The following is a 24,232-nucleotide window of genomic DNA, read 5'->3' as shown; positions in this document are numbered from 1 at the left end:
GGCATACTTATCAGAGCTTCCTGGAGTTCAGTGTCAATGGTGAATCCAGTGCCATTGCTTGAGTGTCCAATAATTTTGGAAGAGTTATGTTGTCCAAAAACTGATCAATTTCTTTTTTAGATGGGTTTATTTGTGGTGAATACAACGTTTTATAGAAATCCCTGAAAATGTTGTTTATTTGTATCGGATCATATATTGTGTTCCCAGATGAATCTTGAACAGCACATATAGTTGTTTTTTCTTTATTTATTTTTAGCTGGTTTGCTAGAAATTGACCGGATTTATTACCATGTTCATAATTTTGTAGGCGTAGTCTTTGTACTAAGAATTTTGTTTTTTTTATCAATTATCTCATTTAATTCTAGTTTTGTTTTGCATATTTTGTTCAATGTTTCCTGATCTTGGTGGGACGCGTAGGCTTCTTCTAGTGATTTGATGTTTTTTTCTAATTCCTGAATATTTTTGTTTTCCTTTTTCTTTTTATGTGATGAGAAAGAAATTATTTTACCTCTCATCACAGCTTTCCCTGCTTCCCATAGAACAGAAGCTGATGTTTCGGGAGTGTCATTATAGTCCAAATATGAAGTCCACTCTTTTAAAAAATATTTAGTAAAGTCTTCATCTTTAAGTAGTGATATATTAAATCTCCAGTTTTTTCTTGGCGTAGTATTATTCTTGTGCATTAGTGTTAAAGATACAGGACCATGATCGCTGACAGCTATAGGATGAATCTCAGTGTCTGAAATGTTGTTCAGCAGTGAGCTGCTGACCAAAAAATAATCCAGACAAGAGTAGGAGTGATGGACATGTGAGAAAAAAGTATATTCCTTACTGGTGGGGTGAAGAGAGCGCCATGCATCGCAAAGACCAAAGTCGCTCATATACTGTTTGATTATATTTGTGGACTGCCAATTACGCTGAGTTCCCGCTGTAGATTGATGTATAAGCACATGGTGAGTGAAAAGGGCTGAGAGAAGGAGAAACGCTTAGTGTATCATGAGATGCCAAGTCTATTGCAACATAAGGGTGGAAAAAGAGAAACATATACAAACTAGTGGACATGTCCACATGGCCTTCTCAGCTTTCAAGCTGACTCCTCTCCTCTCTCCCATCCTGGCGTCACTGAAAAAGGAAGACACTAATTAGGAGGATAAGGAACAGCTGCCCTGTCAGCCTCACTGGCATTGCCCCTCAAGCCTGCTGCTTCATCCCTCCCCTGCACCTACCCCAAAGACACATCCCCACCACCACCCTCACCACCTGGCCGAGACTGGGGAGCCATCTGGCCGAACCTACTCCTCCTGTGGGTGTGGGAGAGGAAGTCGGCCACTGCCATCTGAGGACCAGTCCTATGGATCACCTTGAATTTAAAGGTCTAAAAAGCCAGATCCCACCAGGTGATCTGGGCGTTGGCATCCTTCATCTTTATACAAGCATCTCTTCTTTCATTTGACCAAAACTCAGGTAGACATTTCACACAGGTGATAGAATCTGGAAATTAATATTGAAGCAGATGTTACACTAACTCAGTACAATTGTCATATGCCTGCATTTGCATCTACAACATCCGTGCATCATACTGATGCTGTACAAGTAGAAGATGAAAAACAACACCTTCATTGAGTGAATAACTAGTATCCTGATTTGTGATCAAGTGAAGATTGACAGATGTGACATCGAGAGAGTCCATCAGCATTTGTGATTGTGGAATACTTTACATTTCAAAGGAATGTTCATACAATTCTAAATATTTTCCAAAGTGCACAGAGACAAAAAGGTACATGCAAAATTTGAAAGAGACCACATATATGTCCTGTAACAAGATGAAACGACTCCTTTGGCCTTCCTAAATACTTAATTTTGCTAATCACCACACCTGTAATGTTGTTGATCTCTCCCTCTGCACATCTTATACAGTCATAGCAGCAAACAGGCCTTCCTTTCTGGAGAACCTTACGTGTTCCTGGGGGACATTTCTCACTGCAAACTGACACAGGCACCTGCATGATCAAGAACGTTTAACCATATGGACTTTGACAAAAAAGATCTCCCAATGATCTTCTGTATCAAACAGTTTATTCATTTTGAAGCTTTAAAACCAAACAATGTGAAACTAATTAGGTATAAATTGAACAAAGGAACAAAGACATAAAAACAAAATTGTATGGTAGCTTACCTGCTTTGTTTTTCTTGCCCAAATTAAAGACTTGCTTTGCAGATTTAGCTGCTTTTCTGCAGCTAATGATGTATCATAAAGTCCAACTGTTACAAACTCCACAACGCCGTTTTCTTTTTGCTGCCAGTTTATAATATCATACTTTGCTGCTGGATCTCCATTCTCATTAAAGTAAACCTCATCTCCTTCCTTAGTTGTGAAATAGATCTTTCGTATGTGTTGCAGAACCTAAGAAATATGTTATGACTCAGTTCATTGCATGACAATTTTTGCACACCTACAGATTGAAAAATACCCAAGAATCAATTTTGAATTAAAAATCTTCTTAATACTTCAACTTAATGTGAAAACTGTAATTTAAGCTTGTAATAAGCTCACCATGAATGGATCTAGCTGCAGATTTTTATTACATGTATTATTACAGCTCAAGATATTGTGAAATGCATGGGCCACTGCATACACTCCTTTATAGATGTTGTTAAAGATAGGCATGAGAGACATGTCAATGAAGCTGTTTTGAACTCCAGTCATATCTTCATGTCCGGTACACTCTCTCTGAATGTCTGCTGATGACTCCTTAAACTTACAACTAAATAATGTCTCCCAGAACTCAGTAAACAGTTCGTTATTAGATGAATTCAGTGGCTTCTCATCCAGTATGAACTCTCTCAGGCCAGTGACATGTGCTTTGGGAATAGAAAGGCCTATGGCACCATCCAGTATGTGATGTATGTCCAGTGCTGCAGTTTGTGAATCAAATATCCAAGACTCACTGCCTACCCACTGGTACCCAGACAAGTTATGGTATGAAAACTCATGTAGAAGCACATTCAAATCCGCACGGGCAAGGAATGCAACAATCACCTTGGAGGTTGAAGCCTTTATAATATCAAGTATCCTTTGTATTTTGGCATATGGATCTGTCCTAAAAAAAGATACAGAATACTCCAGACAGATGCCCAGCTGCTGTGCAGTTTCTGTGAATGTGGCCATGCCATTATTTCCATAATCATTATTAGTTCTAATAGCTCCAACCCAAGTCCATCCAAAATGCTTGACCAAATGGGCCAGGGCTCTGCTCTGGTAGTAGTCACTGGGTATTGTCCTGAGGAAGGATGGGTACTTGGTTTTGTCACTGAGACAAGCACATGTGGCAAAGTGGCTGATCTAGAATGAAAAATGAAAAATGTATATATGTAAAAGACAAAGAATGAGAAAAGCTGTAGCTGTTAGAAATAAAGCATTCAAACATACTGTAAAAATATGAAAATAACAGTTCTGCTCAGTACTGTTACATAAAATGTGACAGGTAAAGCAACTAATCTAATAGAGTAAAATATGGTTTAATAAGTATTCAAAAATAGAAAAAAAAGATTATAATACCAACCACTGGTACAAAAAAAGGTCCAATGACAGTAGCTACTGCTATGGTTGTAGAAGAAGATGTTGCTCCTATTATGGCCTGTACATATGCAGGTCTAGTGCATGTTGTCTTGGAGGGTGCAAACACAATTTCACTACCATTAACCAAAGCTAGTGTAACTCCAATGCTTCTGGCAACAGATCCGCAATCATCATAGATTTTATAACCCAGAGAGATTCCTGGCAGTAGGTCTGTACTTTTATTAATCTCCTCAATGGCAAAAAGCATAGCCTGGGCAAACTGCAAATCTCTGAAATTTAAACTTAATTGACACAATTTTTAAAAATTTGCATTGCATCATGTTCCTTAAAACAGACACAAATAATCATGAATAAATCTTGAAATTTAAAACAAATCATTTCAAATTAAATCATTTAATGAAAGGAATTTAAATAACTAAGAAAATCAAAATACCCTTTACTCCTCATTTGTATCTTTAATGAATCCCAACAGATTCCTTAAATGCAAATTGACTTGTAGTGTGTCATTTACCTGATACATTGTAGTGGCAGAGGTTGGTTCATGTAGGTATCCTTTCTGTCTTTCCAGCTTGTGTGAAAAGAGAACATCCCCCCCAGTATAATATCCCCATTCTTAGATAGCAGTGGGTTCTCAGGATCTCCTCTCTGTCTGCACACTGGCTCCTCAGCATGAGAGACAGACGCCACCATTAACAGTTGCAAAAATGCCCATCCCTGCTCTGGCCATCTCTGTGTTGATGTCATTTCTTGAGCTAAACCACTTAGTGGCATTAAAAGTGCCTTGATGAAAATGAAAGAGTTATACTGGTATTTATACCTTTCAGTGCAACATAAGAAATAATACTATAGTGACAGTTTATTCTCCGTAGACCTACATGGTTAGTCAAAAGTAGAGACATGCCCAAATTTGCAATTTAATGTAGTTTCATGTATGTAAAATAATGCTATACATACATATGCCCATTTAAATTTAAAGTAACAATTCAAATAGAACTCCTTACAAATACATATCCACTAAAAATAATTTTTCTAATGTGAAATGTGCAATGATCTCTTCTTATATGGCAATAAAGGTCATATATTTACTTTCTTGGTAAGTCAATATGTTATTAAACAAGTGGATGCATTGGAAACATTATTTACTTTATTTAATAAAGTACTTTTGGGTTAGAGATTTACACAACAACTCACAGTCACCTACTCATGTCTATATTCGCATTGAAGAAGTAATATTTGAAACTATCATCAATCTAATACCAGTCTGATATAATCATTTAAGTAGTCACACTGCACATTACTGAAAGTCAGTCAAATACACTGGGCAAACTAATTCTAGGAGGAGTATTCCAAGTCCAAATTCATTCTTTCACTTTTACATACATAGCTTCTTCTTTCACATACGTGCACTACTGGTAAAACGTTTTAGAAATCAAAGAAATCAAATATTCCTCAGAATGTTATTCCCATATCTGTTGGAGAAGTTCCCATAAATGTGGGGCACTTGTAGGTTGGTTTGTTTTCACTCTTCTGTCCAGTTCATCCCAAACCAGCTCGACTGGGTTTAAGTCTGGAGACTGTGCTTGGCACTCGACGTTTTCAAGCTTACCATCTTTTTCTTTTTTCCTGAGGTAGTTCTGGCATAGATTGGACTTATGTTTTGGGTTATTATCTTGCTATAGGATGAACGCCTGAGCAACTTCTACAGCAACACTCAGAGGGTGTTGCATGGTGCTGCAGAATGCTGTGGTCGGCGTTCACTGTAAAATCTAATTAGTTCACAGAACTAAAAAAAAAAAAACAACTATGTAAACTCGTTGCCTCAAAAAATTTTGTAAAGTTTTACTTAAGATGATTAAGCTAGGGCAACTTACCCATTTTGAGTATACTGTACAGCCTCATTAGTTCCCAGAACTCAAAAAAACTATGCAAACTTGTTGCCTCAAAAAAATTGAGTAATATTTACTTAAGATGACTAAGTTAAGGCAATTTATTCACTTTGAGTACAGAGTAAAAACCTATTTAGTTTCCAGGACTCAAAAAAAAAATATGCAAACTTGTTACCTCAAAAAAACCCAAGTAAAGCTTACTTAAGATGATTGTTAGGACAACTTATTCATTGTAAGTATGCAATATTAAGAATAACTTGATATTTCTGACTTTACAATACTAATTGTTTACCTACTGACAAACATTTCAAGTTCAACTAAATGAAAAAACAATTTGTAGTAACCTGAATATGATTAAAAATAATTAACAACACTTTTTGTAATGATGTTAAAAATCAGCCCAACTTTTATTTTTAAACGCAACAAAGTATAACAGCCAACATACTGGACACTGTTCTCTTGAACAACAAACAATTATATTGCCATCACTGTTATAATCTTACAATGAAACAAAGTCTCAGATGTAATTATTCTGAAACTAAGTTTGGCCTTCCTCAAGTTTGTTTTGTACTTACATTACTTATATAATCAAAATAAAATATATTTGTTGTTTTGTCACAAGTGCAGTCTCTAATTTATTAAACAACACATTTGTTTTTCATTCCAACACATGAGCTGGAATGTTGTAATATTTTAAGGATGGCTTGTTTCCAGTCCAGGCATTATTGCCTGAATTACTATCATGGGTCGAGGTGATCCAAATGTAAGTGCAGAAGAACGTCTTTAACTTCCCTTAAGTACAGTGGCAGTGGATGTGGGTTGGAGATGCAATGAGCTTGAACCTGCAGGCGACCATCTTCACTTTCCACACCATCTGTGACGGAGGACTCATCTCTCCTGGTGTCCTGCAAGCAAACAATCATATTCTTTGGAACACGAACTTAATTGCTTTCTTAAAACATTTTTTTTCTGGATTTGGTATAGAACAGACTCCAATTTAGACAATCTCAGGCTCCCTCCCCACCAGAGAGGTGACATTCAATGTCCCACTTGTCAGTCTGGAAAGCCTTGACCACCACCCAACATACAATAATGTCATGAAAGCATATTTTTAAAAAGGGCTATGCAAACATGGCCAATAATTTTCATTCTAATGCTCTGCAAAATGACTTGGGCACAAAACAAATTTTGCTGTTAGAAAACCTGCAGACTTCACTATATACAGTGTAGACCCTTATTAAATTCAGTTATTTGCATTCTTTTGGAGGCGAAGAAAGACTCAAGCTCAAAGTGGTCTAACTCAAATAATGATCTTTAATTTTACATTTTCCGGAAAAGGGAGACCGAGCTCATAGAGACACCAGCTCAAGTCTGACTGCGGTAGCAGCCAGCATGGTTATACAGGGAGTGCAGAATTATTAGGCAAATGAGTATTTTGTCCACATCATCCTCTTCATGCATGTTGTCTTACTCCAAGCTGTATAGGCTCGAAAGCCTACTTCCAAAACCATTCAGCTTTGATATAAAGGAGTTTTTTGGGTTCATTGAGAACATGGTTGTTGTTCAATAATAAATTCAGAAATAAAATTATTCCTCAAAAATACAACTTGCCTAATAATTCTGCACTCCCTGTATGTTTAGCTGAGTCACATTTGCAGTAAATGATTTGACCAACTCCCATAGCGTGGCATTTTCAGCAGCAAGCGTTTCCACCTGCTCCTGGCTGAACTCCAGGGATTCTCCCAGAAATTTAAATTCCCAATGTAAAATCTCCACCAGGGACAGCCTCGCATTAAAACTGAACAATCGCTTGTCGATTGACTCCAGGATGTCTGCGATGTCATTGCTGGCAGGCAATGTTGTGCCAGGCAACATGTTTTCGATGACGCCGTCTCAATTTTGTCCGAGGAAGATGCAATCTGGGCCTTCTTCATCACTATGTCCTGGAAGCACCGATCAATGAAATCTTCGAGAGCATCTAAACTCTCCAGGGTGGCCTCCAGGGTGTTGGAGATGATAATACAGATGTGGTTAGTGTTAAGATTCAATATTGAGGAAGGGTACAAGAGGTGATCGAAGAATAACCACACCGATCCGGCCGGGTGAAGTCAAACGATGATTTTAATGAATACACGCGTGGGAAGACAACTCTGTACGCAGACAGGAAGTAGTCTTCGACTTAATCAAAGCATGAACAGATATTTTATAGCATCAGGGTTTGTTTACTGACGCCCCTTCATGCGTCACAGACACATTTTATACATAGATCAGATCAACATCATCATGACTTTTCACCCAGAAAATCATCTTCTATTTTCATGGCTAGCCCTTCCTGTCTACCTTTCAGTTCTTGTCTTGTTCCTCTTTCTTGCCGAGACACCAAGAAACGGTTCCTCTTTTACCAAGACAATTTTGCAGTTACAGCCAAACATAACTAACCTCTCCTCTAAATAAATCTAACTTAAAGTGTGTGTGTGTGTGTGTGTGTGTGTTGACCTCACATGCTCTTTGTGTCACCTCTTCACCTACTGTCTGTGTCTCGTCCTCAAATGCTCTTTCTCAATTCACCTGTTGCACTTCTGACCTTTTACCAGACCAGAAGCTCACTGAGACTATGTGTATGTCTTCTACTAAATAAATGTTTTAATCAAGAACCTCTACTAAAACCTTAATATAAAATGACCTGATATAAGTGTTTTGTAAGCATGTATTGCGATTCCTTCTATGGCTCCAAGTCACTTGCACAATAGATTGTCCGAACATCGCGCCGAACAAAGCTTCCGACCCCCAATTAATTGACCGAGCTCCAACTCTTTAATAAGCACAGATATGCATTGTGTATAAAATAGTCATAGCTGCTTAAGGCCTTCTTAAAGCTATCTGTTACATTGTTAAAGCCTCGTCTTAGCCTGCGGCTCAAAATAACTTCCTGCTTTCACTTCTGCATACAGCTTCCTGTCAGCCTGCAACTCAGTCTTTCTGAAAGAGACACTGTTTAAACCTTGGAATGCAATATCCATGCTGCAGATTATATTATTAATGCAATGACAATTATTTAACAATAGCAGTACAATAATTTCCCTCCTCGACACTCCCTCTTTTGACCTCTGGAACACCAGAGGTCACAATACATTGTGTCCTCACGCAGACCCTTCTCTGGTGGTCTCGAACCTCGAGATCTCCAGGATCCTCGCCCCTCCTGTGGTCGCCGAGATCGATCTTCTGCAAAGGAAACAAAACACCTTTTCTTGCATCTCCCTAACTTATCCTATCTGGGACTCTTTAATCAAAAGCCTGATCCTAATTATCTTCTTAACTTATTGACTTGTATTTATGTATACTCTTCAACGTTACTCATCCCTTTAGAACTCTTTAAGCCCTGCTTTCACGTCCGGTTGCTCGCTCTACTTTCCCTTATCTGATCATCAACATCCTGTGCACAAGTTGTCGCTGCTGCAAGTTAATCTACTCCAAAAGAAAACAACCACTTTAATCAATTAAGTTTAAGCATATAAGCAATTACTCCTGTATACATTTCATCATAGCTAAATGCTGCCTTGAAACAACTCCTATGTGTTAACACTAACTTCATTTTAAAACCTCACATTTCCTATGTTATCACCTGTTTTGGTATAACCTTTTTATTTCATTTTGCTCCCTTTAATGTAACAATACCTTCTAATTCTAATGTATCAGACTTAACCAAAATATATGCTTTCCTTCCTCTTTGGTCCTTCTTTAAGTTCAGTTAAAAGCTAAATGAATTTAGGGCCTTTTGCCTGGAATCAATACTGTCATGTGTGTTTCTTAACTCTGTGTCTGTAAGCGTGTGCAATCCTTCATGAACTCATATTATCCTCACAGTAGATTGGCTAATCATAGCGCTAGCCAAAGGCTCGTGACCCTCCAGAGACAAATTTGAGCCACAACTCCTTTAAAAGCACAAAATGCAATATGTATAAAATAGTTATAACTGCACCTGAAATACAAAGTTAACATCATCATAAACATCTTATGGTCATCAAAGCAATGGGCAGGGCTGCGACCCAATTTAGCCCTGTCTGCGCACAAATTTTAGCCAACTTGTTTTTCAAATTTAGGTTCATCCTCTCTACCTTTCCTTGAGATTGAGGATGAAAGACCGTCCCGAACTTATGTTGCACTCCCAACATCCTCTCTACCTCTTGCAAATCTTTATTCTTGAAGTGAGTACCATTGTCTGATCTAATTCTCTTGGGAAACCCATGCCTTGGAATGTAATGATTGATTAAGCACTTAATCACGCTTTTCGCGTCTTCACATTTGGTCGCCCATGCTTCGGGCCGTCCAGTCAGAACATCCACACACACCAACAAATACCTCACCCCACCTGGGCCTGTATCAATCATGTCGGTATAATCAATCACGACCTCTTCTCCTGGCCTTCCTGGCATGAGAAACTTACCAGCTTCAGGTTTTACTGCTGGCTTTGGGTTGTGTGCCCCACAAATTAGGCACGTTCTGGCCTTTTCCAGTATCATCCTTCTCAAATCAGGATGCCACCATCGGCACAAATTTCTCTCCATCTGTTTCACTCCCACGTGACCAAGCCCGTGAGCCTCATTCACCTTTTGTTCCGCCATTTTGGCCGTTAAAGCGGGACGCCCATCTGGCCCCCTCCACAAACCGCCATCTTGCCAGGCTCCTTTGTTTTCCCACACCCCCTTTTCCTCTGGGGATGTCTCCTCCTGAGCCTGTCTAACTTCTTCCATGCTGTTAGTGCTAACCTCCTCTTCTGGGGTTACCTGCACCAGTTGTCTCTGTCCTTTGTAGCCCGCTGCTTCCTTTGCGGCTTCGTCAGCTTTCTGATTTCCTCTTGCCACCATACTGTCTGCTTGTGAGTGGCCTTTGCATTTTATAATACTTACCTCGTCTGGGTCCTCCAGGGCCTTTTTGTGACAGATGGGTGCATTAGTGGCCGTTCTGAACCCGGCTCTCTTCCACTGAGCCAGTTCCACATGAGCTGCTCCAAACGCATATGCTGAGTCAGTGTAGATGTTCACTCTCATGTTTTTAGCCAACCTCAGGGCTCGAGTTAGGGCTATCACTTCAGCTCTCTGGGCCGACTGTTGTCCCTCGATTTTTCCTGCTTCTTTCACCTGAAACTCAGTTCCTACTCTACAGACTACAGCATAGCCGGCTTTCAATCCTTCTTCATCTCTGTGGCAGCATCCATCTGTGAACCAATCCTCAGCTCCAAGTATGGGCTCTGCCTTTAGGTCTTCCCTGATTTTTCCTTCAACTTGGGCTTTCTTAATACAGTCATGTGGTTCTCCTGACCCCATTAGGTCTGCCATATTTATTCCTTCATGTGTGAATATCAGATTTGGCGCCTCTAAAATTTTGCTGAACCTTTGTTGCGTCAGTGGAGTCATTGTGAATGCCTGTGAGTTCACATAGGCCACTACACTGTGTGTAGTAAGCACTTTCAGTGGGTGTTCCCTCACTATATGTGCTGTTTTCTGAATTATCTTTGCTACTCCTGCTGCGTGTTGTGTGCATGTGGGATGCCTTGCTTCTGTTGAATTTAATCTTATGCTAACATACATAAGTACATCCCTACCTCCCCCTTTTTTCTGAAACAACACACCATTCACAACTCCCTTTGTTTCTGAAACATCAAGATAAAATGCCTCATCATAGTTAGGTGTGGCCAGATCTGTGGCTCTTGACAAATCCTGTTTTAGTGAAATGAACGCTGTCTCTGTGTCCGGCGTCCAAGGCAATTCAGCCTTCAGATTTCGAACACCAACTTTCTTGATCAGGTCCCTTAAAGGGGCCGTTTTACCCGCATAGTTCGGAATGAACTGCCTGCTGTAACCTGTCAAGCCAAGAAAGGAAAGCAACTCCTTCACAGTTCTTGGTTTTGGATGTGTCAGAATTTGGTCTCTGTGTGTGTTCATTAACCCCACTGATCTGTGTGCGATCACCCGGCCCAGGAATGTTACCTCTGGCCGGACCAACTGCAGTTTTTCTTTGCTCACTTTGAAGCCACACTCCGCCAATTTGTTCAACACCACGAGCGATGCTGCCGTACAGGCCGCTGCTGACGGGGCTGCAATAAGAAGATCATCAACATACTGTATTAATGTACAGCCCCCTGGCAGTTGACATGGGGACAATGCCTCTTTCAACACCTGATTAAAAATTCCTGGTGAGAGTGCAAAGCCTTGTGGTAGGCGTGTGTACCTAAATTTGCGGCCTCTGTATGTAAATGAGAAAATGTCTCTGAGTGACTCGTGCAGTGGGAGACAAAAGAATGCATTCGCTAGGTCAATACATGTGAACCACTTTTGGTCTTCAGTTTTGTGCTTCTATTATGGTCTGTTAAATGGTATGTCAGACTTCAGCTGGAACAGGACAGGCGAACAGTTAGCTAGACCTACATCTGTGGGCCCTGCGGACCACAAAGTACCAGGCAATTTTGAGAGCTCAGCTACTGCATCAGGATGATCCATTCTTTCCCTGCCATGTATTCTGGAGATTTCTTTATGTTCTAAGATCACTGCATCGTTGGACAAACAAGTTATGCGATATATTTTACATTTTGGTGCATACCAAACGTTTGGAATTTGGGTGCTTTGCCAGCATGCGTTGTCCAGCGCCCGCTTGACCATTGGTCCCAGATCTCTTGGCCCATGACCCTCGTGGACCGCCAATGTAATGTGAGGGGCTGAATCCTCTCCCACATTGTACCAAGGCAGTTGTTCATCAGTAAATTTCACAGCCGCGGCCACACCTTCTGGTCCAACATAAATGTTATGTGTTTGCACATTCCACGTCTGTCCCTCAAGATCAGACTGGAACTGTTCCCGATAGATATCATTATCTTCCCTATCATAAAAGAGTGTAACGTGGAAAGGATCTCGCGGGGGGGAATAGACGGCCAGGCTCATTATCCAGGGTTTCCACAGCTGATAATGTCTCAGAATGCCTTCTTCCACTAGCCTCCCCCAGTAGATTTCGGCAGTGGGTTGTTCAGAGTTCTGGACTAAATATTGAGTCTTTGAAGGTGATCCCAGTTTCACAAGCAGGTCCCTGCCCATGAGATTTTCCAGGCACCTGTGAGGACACCACATATTGGTGCTTCAAAGTCTGTTTTCCCAGCTTTGTCAATGCTGGATCATCATCATTGACAGCATAGGTTCTGCCGTCCCCACGCTGTTCAGTTTCTCCGGGCTCCATCAGTATTGCTCCCCCTCCCAGCCCCAGTCGGCTACTGGGTACTGGGGGGCTGGTGCTGCATTCGGGTTTGGAGCTTGATGTGCTCCCCTGTAAGCAACTCTTTGTCTTGGGCCTCCTCGTGCCTGGGGTTGATAGCCTCGCCTCTGATAATTTCGCTGCGATTCAGGGCATTCTCGGGACCAGTGTCCTTCTGCTCCACAGCTGTAACAGCCAGTCCAAGACACACTGCCAGGATTCCCCGGATTCCGAGCCCTTTGTCCTCCCCTCACGGATCCACCACGCCCTCTTTGCGGTCCACCGGTCCCCCAATTCCCTACGGGTTGACGCTGCCTTGGTGCATTGGCGGGCCAACGGTCATCAGGGTAGAGACCCGGATCCTGATCTGGCCAGTCAGGCACAGGATCGGGCTGAGGCCTTGCCACCATTATAGTCTTATTTAGTTCTTTCGGTTCTTTTTTCTTCGCATTATATTTTTCGCGAGCCTCACCCAGCTGCAGCCTAAGCAGCTGCGCCTGTGCTTCATCTAACTCTTTCTTTTGTTTGTTCGTCAAATCCTGTTCCTGCTGAAGTCTGTGGGTCACATGTCTCTCCCACTGCACCGAGTCTGCAACGGCAAAATCTGGGTTCTTTTCCAAGTCAACTGCAACCTGGTTGGGCAGCCCTGCCAGCACTGCCGAACGAAACCACGCTCTACTTTCACCCTCCTTCCCCGGATGTATTCCTGTTCCTAACAACCATTGTTCCTTTGCTTTAGCTAAACACTCTCTGGGTGTGTTTTTGGGATCCCAAATAATTTTTGGAATGGCTCCAGAGTTAGGAGTTGGGTCCTTCTCCCGAACTGCATCTGCTAAGTCACTCTGCACCTCATGATATTTCAGGTCATTTGCATATCTGGTTGTTTGAGCTATCTGCTCTACATCTGCTAACCCACCACCCAGCATACAACGTCCGGCCAAAGCGCGAAAGTCGCCCAGCGCTAATTCTTCTCCTTCCCAATGTTCTCCCTTGGTTATTGGTGGAAGTTGTTTAACCAATGCTTCCAAATCTCTCACCTTATAGGCGCGATAAACTGGTTCGTTCTTTGGACCTGCTATTAGAGGCAGACTTAAACCAGGGTCAGGAGCTCCTTGTTCAAAACTCACTCTTCTACTCTTCCTCAACTTTCCTTTCCCCTTTGAGCTCTTAAATATGGGCTGTCTCTGTGCTTGGTCTCTCTTCACACTTCTTTTCCTCAAAATTAGGCTTGTACTTGGTTGGGGTTCAGCTCCTCCATCTTCGTCCTCCTCATCGTCTTCTTCTTCTGATGACGTCGCACGGTCTTCATTCTCCTCTTCTGGCCCTCCCTGCATTACTCTCTGCTTTATAACCTCCAATGCCGTTAATGCCTCTATGGACGCACGTAGGGCCTCATGCATTTGTCCATACACTTCTCCTTCAGTTTTTAACACCAAGCTCAGAGGTATTTTATCACCCAGCCCTTTCTGTTGGGATGTAATAGGTTTACTTACCTCAACCTCCATCGCTTGGCACTCTTTCTCTGCTGATTTTAATACTCCAGGGGAAGCCAAGCGAACAGCTTTCTTAAGCTGTTCGAGCTGATCCTTCAGAGGTTTGCATCCCCTTTTCCTACTAGGTGTCGCACCCGAGCTGTCAGCCATTCTCTGAAACACAGACTTACCTCTTCCAATGGCGTTGGTCGACTCCACCTTCTTGGTCTAGGTCACCCAGACACGCTTAACTTTCGGTTTCAGTCTTCGTCTCGCTGTTCTCGCAACCACTGGCTCCTCTTCCCCTGCTCGGTGATACACAAAGTTTAACCCAGCACTTTAGACGCTGTCCTCGCGTTCTCAAGCGTTGACACTCAATCAAAATTATTCGCCCTCAAAGTGTTAATATATGACACCAGCAACCCTTATGCGCAACGCGCTCACCTCCGTATACTTACCTCTCCAATAGTTCCTCGGATTAGTGTTTTTTCATTTATTGTAAACCCATTAACGGCGCTGCGCGTCCCTTATATACTTTACAGCAACACACCCTCAAGGGTCCCTCAACTTGTCCCGTACTAATAAGTCTAAAACCAAGAAATCACCTTTATGACATTATGTCAAAGCTTTCTCCATGTTGCACAGCCTGCCACAGGTTTAACAAAAAATCGCTGCCCGAGAAGGCTCCCACATATCAAGGTGGTCGTTTTCACAAACTTCCAGCAGACCCTCAAATAAACAAAAACAACGACCCAGGCAGGCTTCCAGTTCAGCCTCCTCAATTTCTATGCACACCGAAAACTCATGGGGAGATTCTTCTGTCTCCCCGTGTCCTACACAATTCACCTCCAAATGATCCCCTACAATTGAAATTTCAGTGTGGAATGACGCAGAGATTAACATTTCCTTATTTATTCACTATATGTAACCTGAATTTTCTCTCTCTTATCAAATAACAAAGGTTATCTTTACAATTTGTTATTGAACTACTAATTAAGTTGCTTTTTTATGGTGTCAGTGATAAACTGCCCCTAAAAAGTCCACTTTATTGCGTGCTCATTGAGTTACTCCTATCAAAGCTATTTAACAAGTTCAATTTACACATACTCATTAATTTGTCACGCTTATTAGTGGCTCATGGTTGCTTAAAGCCTATGTCTGACTTGACCACAGAGTTAGAGCATCATTCAATCCTCTCAGGATGACCACTCCACTTACTCTGCATCCAGTCAGCTCATGAATTAACAACCCTTGCAGACTGTAACCCTTTTATTTTTTGTTTATGCCTTCAAATCCACCTTAAATCTTCTTTACCTAAACGTTGGTTTTAAACACAAACAATTCTTATATTCTATTTTGAAACGCTGTCACCATTCATATATTTACAATGTTATTATTTACTAAGCCAGCATTTTAATTGCAGACATTTATCCACATTTGCAAACAATAGTTATAGAGCTGAATGACACACAAAACCGAAAGCATAGTCCTCTCATGCGCTCTGCATCAGCTGCCTCATTTGCATGCACACACACCCTTCATCTAAAAATAGCAGCAGCATTGCCTCAGACTCCTTTCACACAGAGATCTCTTATTACAAAGACGTCTTATATTTACAACTGCACAGATTTTAAACCTTTTAACACCTATCGAATTTCGACAAATTTAACATAACAGTTTAACCGATAAACTCCCTGAGTTTTTTGCGATCAATTAACCAGTATCAAGACTTTAACTGTTTCTGGCCTCATTTCTAAAATCCCTAACTCAATTTAAAAGCGTCAACCAACCCAAACTTTTTGAAGTTTTAGGTTAAAGTTACACGCCCGAAGTCCACTTCTGCTGGCCAAAAAAGCGCAGATACCGTTTCAAACGGTAAGGAGACTCTAACTCCTAGCTTAATTCCGGGATGCCCTGTACCCCACAGCTAAACCACACTGAACTAACCCTCTTCGCCGAGAGGTCAATGTCGCGCGTCCACGACAAGGAGGGAGCGTAACCTCCGGGCTCTGCGCTTCCTAGCAGACTCGAACTGCCGTTCTAGAATAATTTATAATACTTTGAAACAACAATCAACACCCGAAACAAGTGTATAACTGAAGCAGGTGCAACCTAGTGGTCAAATGGAGACTCCAACTCACAAAATGACCGCTCAGGTCCACTCTTATGACCAAATTTGGACTCTAACCAACACAATAACCAATTCCCTACCAAACTACTTGAGACTCTAACTCAATTTCTTTGGGACTTCAACCCAGTATTTAAACTTTTCTTATCAGACTCTTAACTACTTTCATTTCTTCTTAGCAGAACTCTAACTGCTTCAACTCATGAGATTTTCATCAAAATCAAAACAGACATCCACCAGTAACTTCAGTGAGTAGACTTAAATTTTATCATGTCCAATTTGGCACACTTTGGAAATAATTCAACAGGTAGTGCCTTACCTTTTGGATAAGCCGGCTTATGCCCACTCACTTAGACCACTGGAATTCATGTCTGCCCGTCAGACCACCCAAGACCCCGGATTTCTCCGTCCAAACCTCCAACTCTCCCTCCTCAATAACCGGACGAAGCCCCCAAATGTTAAGATTCAATATTGAGGAAGGGTACAAGAGGTGATCGAAGAATAACCACACCGATCCGGCCGGGTGAAGTCAAACGATGATTTTAATGAATACACGCGTGGGAAGACAACTCTGTACGCAGACAGGAAGTAGTCTTCGACTTAATCAAAGCATGAACAGATATTTTATAGCATCAGGGTTTGTTTACTGACGCCCCTTCATGCGTCACAGACACATTTTATACATAGATCAGATCAACATCATCATGACTTTTCACCCAGAAAATCATCTTCTATTTTCATGGCTAGCCCTTCCTGTCTACCTTTCAGTTCTTGTCTTGTTCCTCTTTCTTGCCGAGACACCAAGAAACGGTTCCTCTTTTACCAAGACAATTTTGCAGTTACAGCCAAACATAACTAACCTCTCCTCTAAATAAATCTAACTTAAAGTGTGTGTGTGTGTGTGTGTGTGTGTTGACCTCACATGCTCTTTGTGTCACCTCTTCACCTACTGTCTGTGTCTCGTCCTCAAATGCTCTTTCTCAATTCACCTGTTGCACTTCTGACCTTTTACCAGACCAGAAGCTCACTGAGACTATGTGTATGTCTTCTACTAAATAAATGTTTTAATCAAGAACCTCTACTAAAACCTTAATATAAAATGACCTGATATAAGTGTTTTGTAAGCATGTATTGCGATTCCTTCTATGGCTCCAAGTCACTTGCACAATAGATTGTCCGAACATCGCGCCGAACAAAGCTTCCGACCCCCAATTAATTGACCGAGCTCCAACTCTTTAATAAGCACAGATATGCATTGTGTATAAAATAGTCATAGCTGCTTAAGGCCTTCTTAAAGCTATCTGTTACATTGTTAAAGCCTCGTCTTAGCCTGCGGCTCAAAATAACTTCCTGCTTTCACTTCTGCATACAGCTTCCTGTCAGCCTGCAACTCAGTCTTTCTGAAAGAGACACTGTTTAAACCTTGGAATGCAATATCCATGCTGCAGATTATATTATTAATGCAATGACAATTATTTAACAATAGCAGTACAATAATTTCCCTCCTCGACATTAGCTATATGACAATTGATTAGTATATTGATTAGTATATTTAGTATACTTGAAGTCTAAAGAAACATTTGTTAAATTCTACGCTACCATTCACTTTTTTTGAGTCACTTACCTTTCCCGTCACTTTCGTCACTTACCTCTTGTTCCTCTTTGCTACCAAAAAAACAAACAAACATGTGTATCTAATAAAAGAAAGTATGTGAGAATGAAAAAAAAAAGAATTATGGTACCGGTAAAATTATATTTTTTCTTGTTCAGCAACAGCAGCAATGATATGTCTAAATGAGGCACTAACATAGAAAAATAGAATAAAAACTGAAGTAACACTACATGTTTAGAAGTTTAGGTATATTTCAGACATTAACACCAATACATTTTATTTTTATTTTGTTTACAGTAATTTGAGTTTACAATGGTTTAGTAAGGAGATGTCAATGGTAAGTTGTCATAATGTAAACTACCATATACCACTTTTTTCTGATCCAATACCAAATAAAAGTTTGGCTGGTATTGCTTTTTCCAGTTAATAAAAAAAGTCAAGAGAGGGTTAATTTTCCTCATTTCATTTGCCATGTATCTCATGAGTGTAGCTGCTCTCTAGGAATCATGCAGAAACAGCATTTCTGAAAGCAAAACATACTAATCAAGTTGCATTGCACTTAATAGTAGAATTCAACTATGGCTCTAAATGGCAGCCAAAGAAGGAAGAATTGAGCAGGTTACATATGTTTTCTGAATTTATCTGCAGAACCAATTCAAGTAAATATAAATAAAAAAGCTTCTAACTTTTGAGATAATCAAGAAACCATACCAAGTGACTGCAAGCTAAAGGTTATTGAGCCATACATATAATTATTAATGTGTGTCTTTTTTTTTGGTAAGTAAGTAAGTAAAATCCCATTTTCATACATACAGTTTACAAAGTGACTATGGTGCCTTCTTCCCCATGATATGTTTTTTTGTGTTCTTTTCTGGTTTCAGTAAGATGATATAACATTTGGGTATGAAGATGCAAATTAGCAGTCCAAAACTTGATGCAAGTATAGCAAATATTTCTACAGCAACACTGAACTTCCCAGGGGAGCTAACATATGCTGGGACAAATGTAATCCACACTGCACAGAATATCAGCATGCTGAAAGTGATAAACTTGGCCTCATTGAAATTATCGGGTAGTTTTCGAGCTAAAAATGCAAAAATAAAACATAAAATAGCCAGAAGTCCTATATAACCAAGCACAGCCCAAAAGCCTACAGCTGAGCCTAGAGCACACTCCAGAGTGATCTTGTCTTTGATCTCCTTAAAATTCTTAAATGGAAAAGGAGGAGAAGTTGTTAACCAGATGATACAAATGACAACTTGTATAAGAGTGAATGCTGTAACACAGAGTCTCTGCTGTGTCTGCCCAAACCATTTTTGAACACTACTACCTGGACGTGTAGCTCTGAAGGCCATTAAAACAACCATTGTTTTTCCCAGAAGACAAGAGATACAGAGGACAAAGGTGATGCCAAATGCTACATGGCGGAACATGCAGGACCAATCAGAGGGCTGACCGATGAAGGTCAGAGAACACAGAAAACACAGAATTAGAGAGAAGAGCAGCAGGAAGCTCAGTTCAGAGTTGTTTGCCCTGACAATAGGAGTTTTCCTGTATTTGAAGAAAATGAGTATCACACCGATTGTCATGTATGCCCCAAATACAGATGCTGCAGTGAGCAGTGCTCCCATAATTTCTTCATATGACAGAAACACTGCTTCCTTCTTGATACAGGAATCTCTTCTTTCATTTGACCAAAACTCAGGTAGACATCTCACACAGGTGACAGAATCTGGAAATGAATATTGAAGCAGATGTTACAAGTAGTTACACTCAGTACAATTCCATATGCCCGTGTTTGCATCTACAACATCCATGCAATATCCTACTGATGCTTTACAATATGTTTATTGAGTGAATAAAACTTGCATTCTGTTTTGTGATCAGGTGAGGATTGACAGATGTGACATCTAGAGTGTCCATCAATATTTGTGATTGTGGCATACTTTCCTTTACATTTTAGAGTAATTTGCATACAATTCTAAATATTTTCCAGAGTGCACAGAATCAGAAAGGAGTGAGTGCAGTTGCCCCCCCGCCCACCCACCTTCTTCAAATCCAACAAAAGTGGTGCCAAATGTATAAGGTATGCGTGTGCTGGTTTGTGCAAAGATTGAAATGAAATATCACCACACCTGTAATGTTGCTGATCTCTCCTTCTGCACATCTTATACAATCATAGCAGCAAACAGGCCTTCCTTTCTGGTGAACCTTATGTGTTCCTGGGGGACATTTTTCATTGCAAACTGACACAGGAACCTGTATGATCATTTAATTGTATAAGGAATTTGACAAAAAAAATTGTCTATGATCTTCTGTCAAACAATTTACTCATTTTGAAGCATCAAAACCAAAATACTGTGAAAAAAAGTTAAGTGTATATTTCTAAAATGAAAAAAGAAATGAAAACATAAAACATAAAAAAGGAATTTTACCTGTTTTGAGTTTCTTGCCCAAATTAAAGACTGGTTTTGCAGATTTAGCTGTTTTTCTTGAACTAATGATGGATTATAAAGACCAACTGTAACAAACTCTACAATACCATTTTCTCTTGGCTGCCAGTTTATAATTTCATACTTTGCTGCTGGATCTCCATTCTCATTAAAGTAAACCTCATCTCCTTCCTTTGTTGTGAAGTGACTCTTTCGTATCTGTTGTAAAATCTAAGGAATATGACATAGCTTAATTCATTATATGATAAAGATTTTGCACACCTCTTGCTTAAAAAATTTTAAGAATCATTTTTTATTAAAAGTCTTCGTAATAATTTAACTTAATGTGAAAACTGTATTTTAAGCTACTAAAAAGCTCACCATGAATGGGTCTAGCTGCACAGTTTTGTTACATGTTTTATTACAACTGAGGATATTGTGAAGTGCATGGGCCACTGCATACACTCCTTTGTACACATTGTTAAAGATAGGCATGAGAGACATGTCAATGAAGCTATTTTGAACTCCAGTCACATCTTCTTGTCCAGTACACTCTCTTTGAGTGTCTGCTGATGACTTTGACTGCCTAAATTTACAGTTAAATAATGCCTCCCAGAACTCAGTAAACAGCCCATTATTTGATGAATTCAGTGGCTTCTCATCCAGTATGAACTCTCTCAGGCCAGTGACATGTGCTTTAGGAATGGAAAGACCAATGGAACCATCTAGTATGTGATGTATGTCCATTTCTGCTGTTTGTGAATCAAATATCCAAGACTCACTGCCTATCCACTGATACCCAGACAAGTTATGGTACAAGAACTCATGTAGAAGCACATTCAAATCTGCACGGGAAAGGAATGCAACAATCACCCTGGAGGTTGAAGCCTTTATAATGCCAATTATCTCTTGTATTTTGTCAGATGGATCTGTTCTAAAGAAAGATACAGAATACTCCAGACAGATGCCCAGCTGCTGTGCAGTTTCTGTGAATGTGGCCATGCCATTATTTCCATAATCATTATTGGATCTGATAGCTCCAACCCAGGTCCATCCAAAATACTTGACCAAATGGGCCAGGGCTCTGCTCTGGTAGTAGTCACTGGGTATTGTTCTGAGGAAGGATGGGTACTTGGTTTTGTCACTGAGACAAGCACATGTAGCAAAGTGACTGATCTAGAATTAAAAATGAAAAACATATAGATGTGAAAGTCAGAGAATGAGAAAAGATAAAGCTGTTAAAAATAAAACATTCAAATTTACTGCAAAACTCGATTGTAAAAATATGAAAATACTAGTACTCGTACAAATAAACAAAAACAGCTAATCTAAGAGAATTAAACATTTTAAAAAAATATTAAAAGATGAAAATTATATATAAAAATATAAAATTATATATAAAATACCCACCACTGGTACAAAAAAAGGTCCAATGACAGCAGCAACTGCAATGGCTGTAGGAGAGGAAGTCGCTCCTATTATGGCCTGCACATATGCAGGTCTGGTACATGATGTCTTGGAGGGTATGGACACAATTTCATTACCATTAGCCAAAGCTAGTGTAACTCCTGCGCTTCTGGCAACAGATCCACAATTATCATATATTTTATAACCCAGAGAGATTCCTGGCAGTAGGTCTGTACTGTTATTAACCTCCTCAATTGCAAAAAGCATAGCCTGGGCAAACTGCAAATCTCTGAAATTTAAACTTAATTGAGACAATTATTTGCATTGCATCATGTTCCTTAAAACAGACACAAATAATCATGGGTAAATCTTGAAATACAAAGCAAAAGCATTTCAAATTAAAGCATTTAATGAAAGGAAATTAAGTAACTAAAACAAATGAAAATAACTTTTACTCCTCAGTTGTATTTGTAATGAATCCCAACAGATTCCTTAAATGCAAATTGACTTGTAGTGTGTCATTTACCTGATACATTGTAGTGGCAGAGGTTGGTTCATGTAGGTATCCTTTCTGTCTTTCCAGCTTGTGTGAAAAGAGAACATCCCCCCCAGTATAATATCCCCATTCTTAGATAGTTGGGGGTTCTCAGGATCTCCTCTCTGTCTGCACACTGGCTCCTCAGCATGAGAGACAGATGCCACCAACAACAGTTGCAGAAATGCCCATCCCTGCTCTGGCCATCTCTGTGTTGATGTCATTTCTTGAGCTAAACCATTTAGTGGAATGAGAGTACTGCAATGAAGATGAAATACTTAAGCTGTTATTTATACCTTCTGGTGCAGCATAAGAAGTTATCGAATAGTGGCAGTATATTCCCAGTAGATGTACAGGTCCGGCAAAAGGCGAATCATGCCCAAATTTGCATTTAAATGTAGGTTATTATATATGTAAAACAAGGATATACACATTACACATGAAGCAAAATATGAAGCAACAGTGCAAAAAACAATGCATTCGAAATAAATATAAACTAAACAATATTTTTCAGATATCATATTTCTATACAGAAGTCTTAGAGCTCTATTCCACAAGTTACAATAATCTATTCCACATTCACATCTGTGATTCATTGATGTGTTAAGATCTGTCATCACTCTGATATTAAATTAAAGTTGACATGAAATGCTAATGGAAATTTACAGCATGGGCCCCTACTTTAAAAGCTGTCATAGATTTACCGCTGTCTTGGAAGTGTGGTTTAACCCTTTAAAGCCGGTCGGAGCGGGCACGCTCCATTTTGCGTAACTATTTTTAAATCCCGGTAGCACTGCAAACACGTAAGCTAGCGCAATAATTTTTTTTTGCATATGAAACTGGAGGAGTTGTACATTCATCTTATGCCATCAGCTTGTCCTAGGTCACGATTTCCTTCCACATAAAGCTTTGCAAAAACTGCATAAAAAGCACTTGCAGCAACAAAAACATAATATTCCAGAAACACGCTTTGCCGATCCGATCAGCTGTTCATAACACTTCCTACGTCCATCAGCGTGAACTAATGTAGTTTTTTACCATCATGAGCCTATACTGGTGTTTTTAAAAGTTATGTTTGACTTTATGACTTTCTGTGTCCTTTCTGGGATGCTTAAGGTTCATATAGCACTGCTGGAAATAGTTTATTTTGATGCATATGCTGTTATTTTGAAAATTTGCATTATAATATTTTCGTTTTTCCTGCAGTATATGAAAATTCGTGTATTTCAAAAATAAAACTATGAAGACACTTAAAATAAATTTCCTGTGGTGGGAAACTAGTTTGTGCAACTTTTTTGTATTTACAGTTTTGAGGGATAAGCCTCTTAAATTTCTCTAACTAGAAATATATGTTAAAAAAACCAAAAGGATTTTCAATTTTTTTGTAGTTTATTGCACTTTTTTGCAATTTATGTAAGTACTATGCACTTAATGCATACATATTATTAAACTTTAGGCTATAATGGTTTTATTGATGTATATGAACTTGAAATGCTCCCAAAAATGGCTCTACAGCATGTAAAAATTTAATATAAGCTCTGGCGGACTTGGTTCTATGGTAGGTCTTAAAGGGTTAAGCTCCATTCCAATTTACTTGGAAGACAGACTCCATTCAGCATCAGCAGCAATGCACCAAATGCTAGACGAACAGCTAACACACCACAAATGCAACTGTACATGATCAGCATTTTAGAAGTATTTTAGACATTTGACACCAACAGATATCTTTGTTTTTACTGTAATTTTTTTCACTAAAAACTTATCTTGTAAAGTACAATATATTATATTTTGTTTTGATCCTATTCCAAGGAAGAGCTTGTTATTGCTATTACCAATATATTAAGATAAATTTTTTTTTAAACTTTATTTCCTTGATAAAATGGACCAGCGCTCTGTTCTGGTAGTAGTCTTGGCTTTTTGGTACTTGTGTTTTTTTTACGG

The 24,232-nt window shown here is 39.7% G+C and overlaps 3 protein-coding genes across 3 annotated transcripts; all 3 read right to left on the bottom strand.

The window, feature by feature from the left end:
• Positions 1-1,375: 1,375 nt before the first annotated feature.
• On the bottom strand, positions 1,376-4,270 carry LOC147314697 (extracellular calcium-sensing receptor-like). Its single transcript, XM_086260403.1, has 6 exons — positions 4,092-4,270; positions 3,564-3,861; positions 2,555-3,343; positions 2,177-2,404; positions 1,877-2,000; positions 1,376-1,491 (listed from the first exon to the last, which is right to left on the bottom strand). Exons 1-6 carry the CDS (start codon positions 4,268-4,270, stop codon positions 1,376-1,378), a joined length of 1,734 nt encoding a protein of 577 aa, XP_086116529.1.
• Positions 4,271-11,772: 7,502 nt separating this feature from the next.
• Positions 11,773-15,043, bottom strand: LOC147314696 (uncharacterized). The gene has a single exon (XM_086260206.1). It carries the CDS (start codon positions 14,346-14,348, stop codon positions 12,690-12,692), a length of 1,659 nt encoding a protein of 552 aa, XP_086116332.1. The 5' UTR covers positions 14,349-15,043; the 3' UTR covers positions 11,773-12,689.
• Positions 15,044-18,685: 3,642 nt separating this feature from the next.
• Positions 18,686-22,038, bottom strand: LOC147314695 (extracellular calcium-sensing receptor-like). The gene is made up of 5 exons (XM_086260205.1): positions 21,760-22,038; positions 20,731-21,525; positions 20,353-20,580; positions 20,053-20,176; positions 18,686-19,649 (listed from the first exon to the last, which is right to left on the bottom strand). The coding sequence occupies exons 1-5, from the start codon at positions 22,021-22,023 to the stop codon at positions 18,745-18,747; spliced, it is 2,316 nt and encodes a 771-aa protein (XP_086116331.1). The 5' UTR covers positions 22,024-22,038; the 3' UTR covers positions 18,686-18,744.
• Between the last annotated feature and the right edge of the window lie 2,194 nt (positions 22,039-24,232).

The sequence above is a fragment of the Aulonocara sp. 'chitande type north' Nkhata Bay genome, linkage group LG14 (assembly GCF_057382095.1).
Source record: "Aulonocara sp. 'chitande type north' Nkhata Bay isolate Kocher_YH1m ecotype deep benthic linkage group LG14, A_spYH_male_GT1.1, whole genome shotgun sequence".
In the NCBI taxonomy this organism is placed as follows: domain Eukaryota; kingdom Metazoa; phylum Chordata; class Actinopteri; order Cichliformes; family Cichlidae; genus Aulonocara; species Aulonocara sp. 'chitande type north' Nkhata Bay.
The sequence above is the reverse complement of the archived record's forward strand: the minus strand, read 5'-3'. Positions and strand labels throughout refer to the sequence as shown.

Bases quoted from the DNA above. Each gene is read 5' to 3' on its own strand.
- LOC147314697 (XM_086260403.1), bottom strand. From the start codon at position 4,270: ATGGTGGCGTCTGTCTCTCATGCTGAGGAGCCAGTGTGCAGACAGAGA. The intron at 3,344-3,563 runs GTTGGTATTATA...TTTTCATTCTAG, and splicing joins GACCTTTTTTTGTACCAGTG to ATCAGCCACTTTGCCACATG. The intron at 2,001-2,176 runs GTAAGCTACCAT...TTGATCATGCAG, and splicing joins GGGCAAGAAAAACAAAGCAG to GTGCCTGTGTCAGTTTGCAG.
- LOC147314696 (XM_086260206.1), bottom strand. From the start codon at position 14,348: ATGGCTGACAGCTCGGGTGCGACACCTAGTAGGAAAAGGGGATGCAAA.
- LOC147314695 (XM_086260205.1), bottom strand. From the start codon at position 22,023: ATGCTTTTTGCAATTGAGGAGGTTAATAACAGTACAGACCTACTGCCA. The intron at 21,526-21,759 runs GTGGGTATTTTA...TTTTAATTCTAG, and splicing joins GACCTTTTTTTGTACCAGTG to ATCAGTCACTTTGCTACATG. The intron at 19,650-20,052 runs GTGTGGTGATAT...ATTCATTTCCAG, and splicing joins AGAGATCAGCAACATTACAG to ATTCTGTCACCTGTGTGAGA.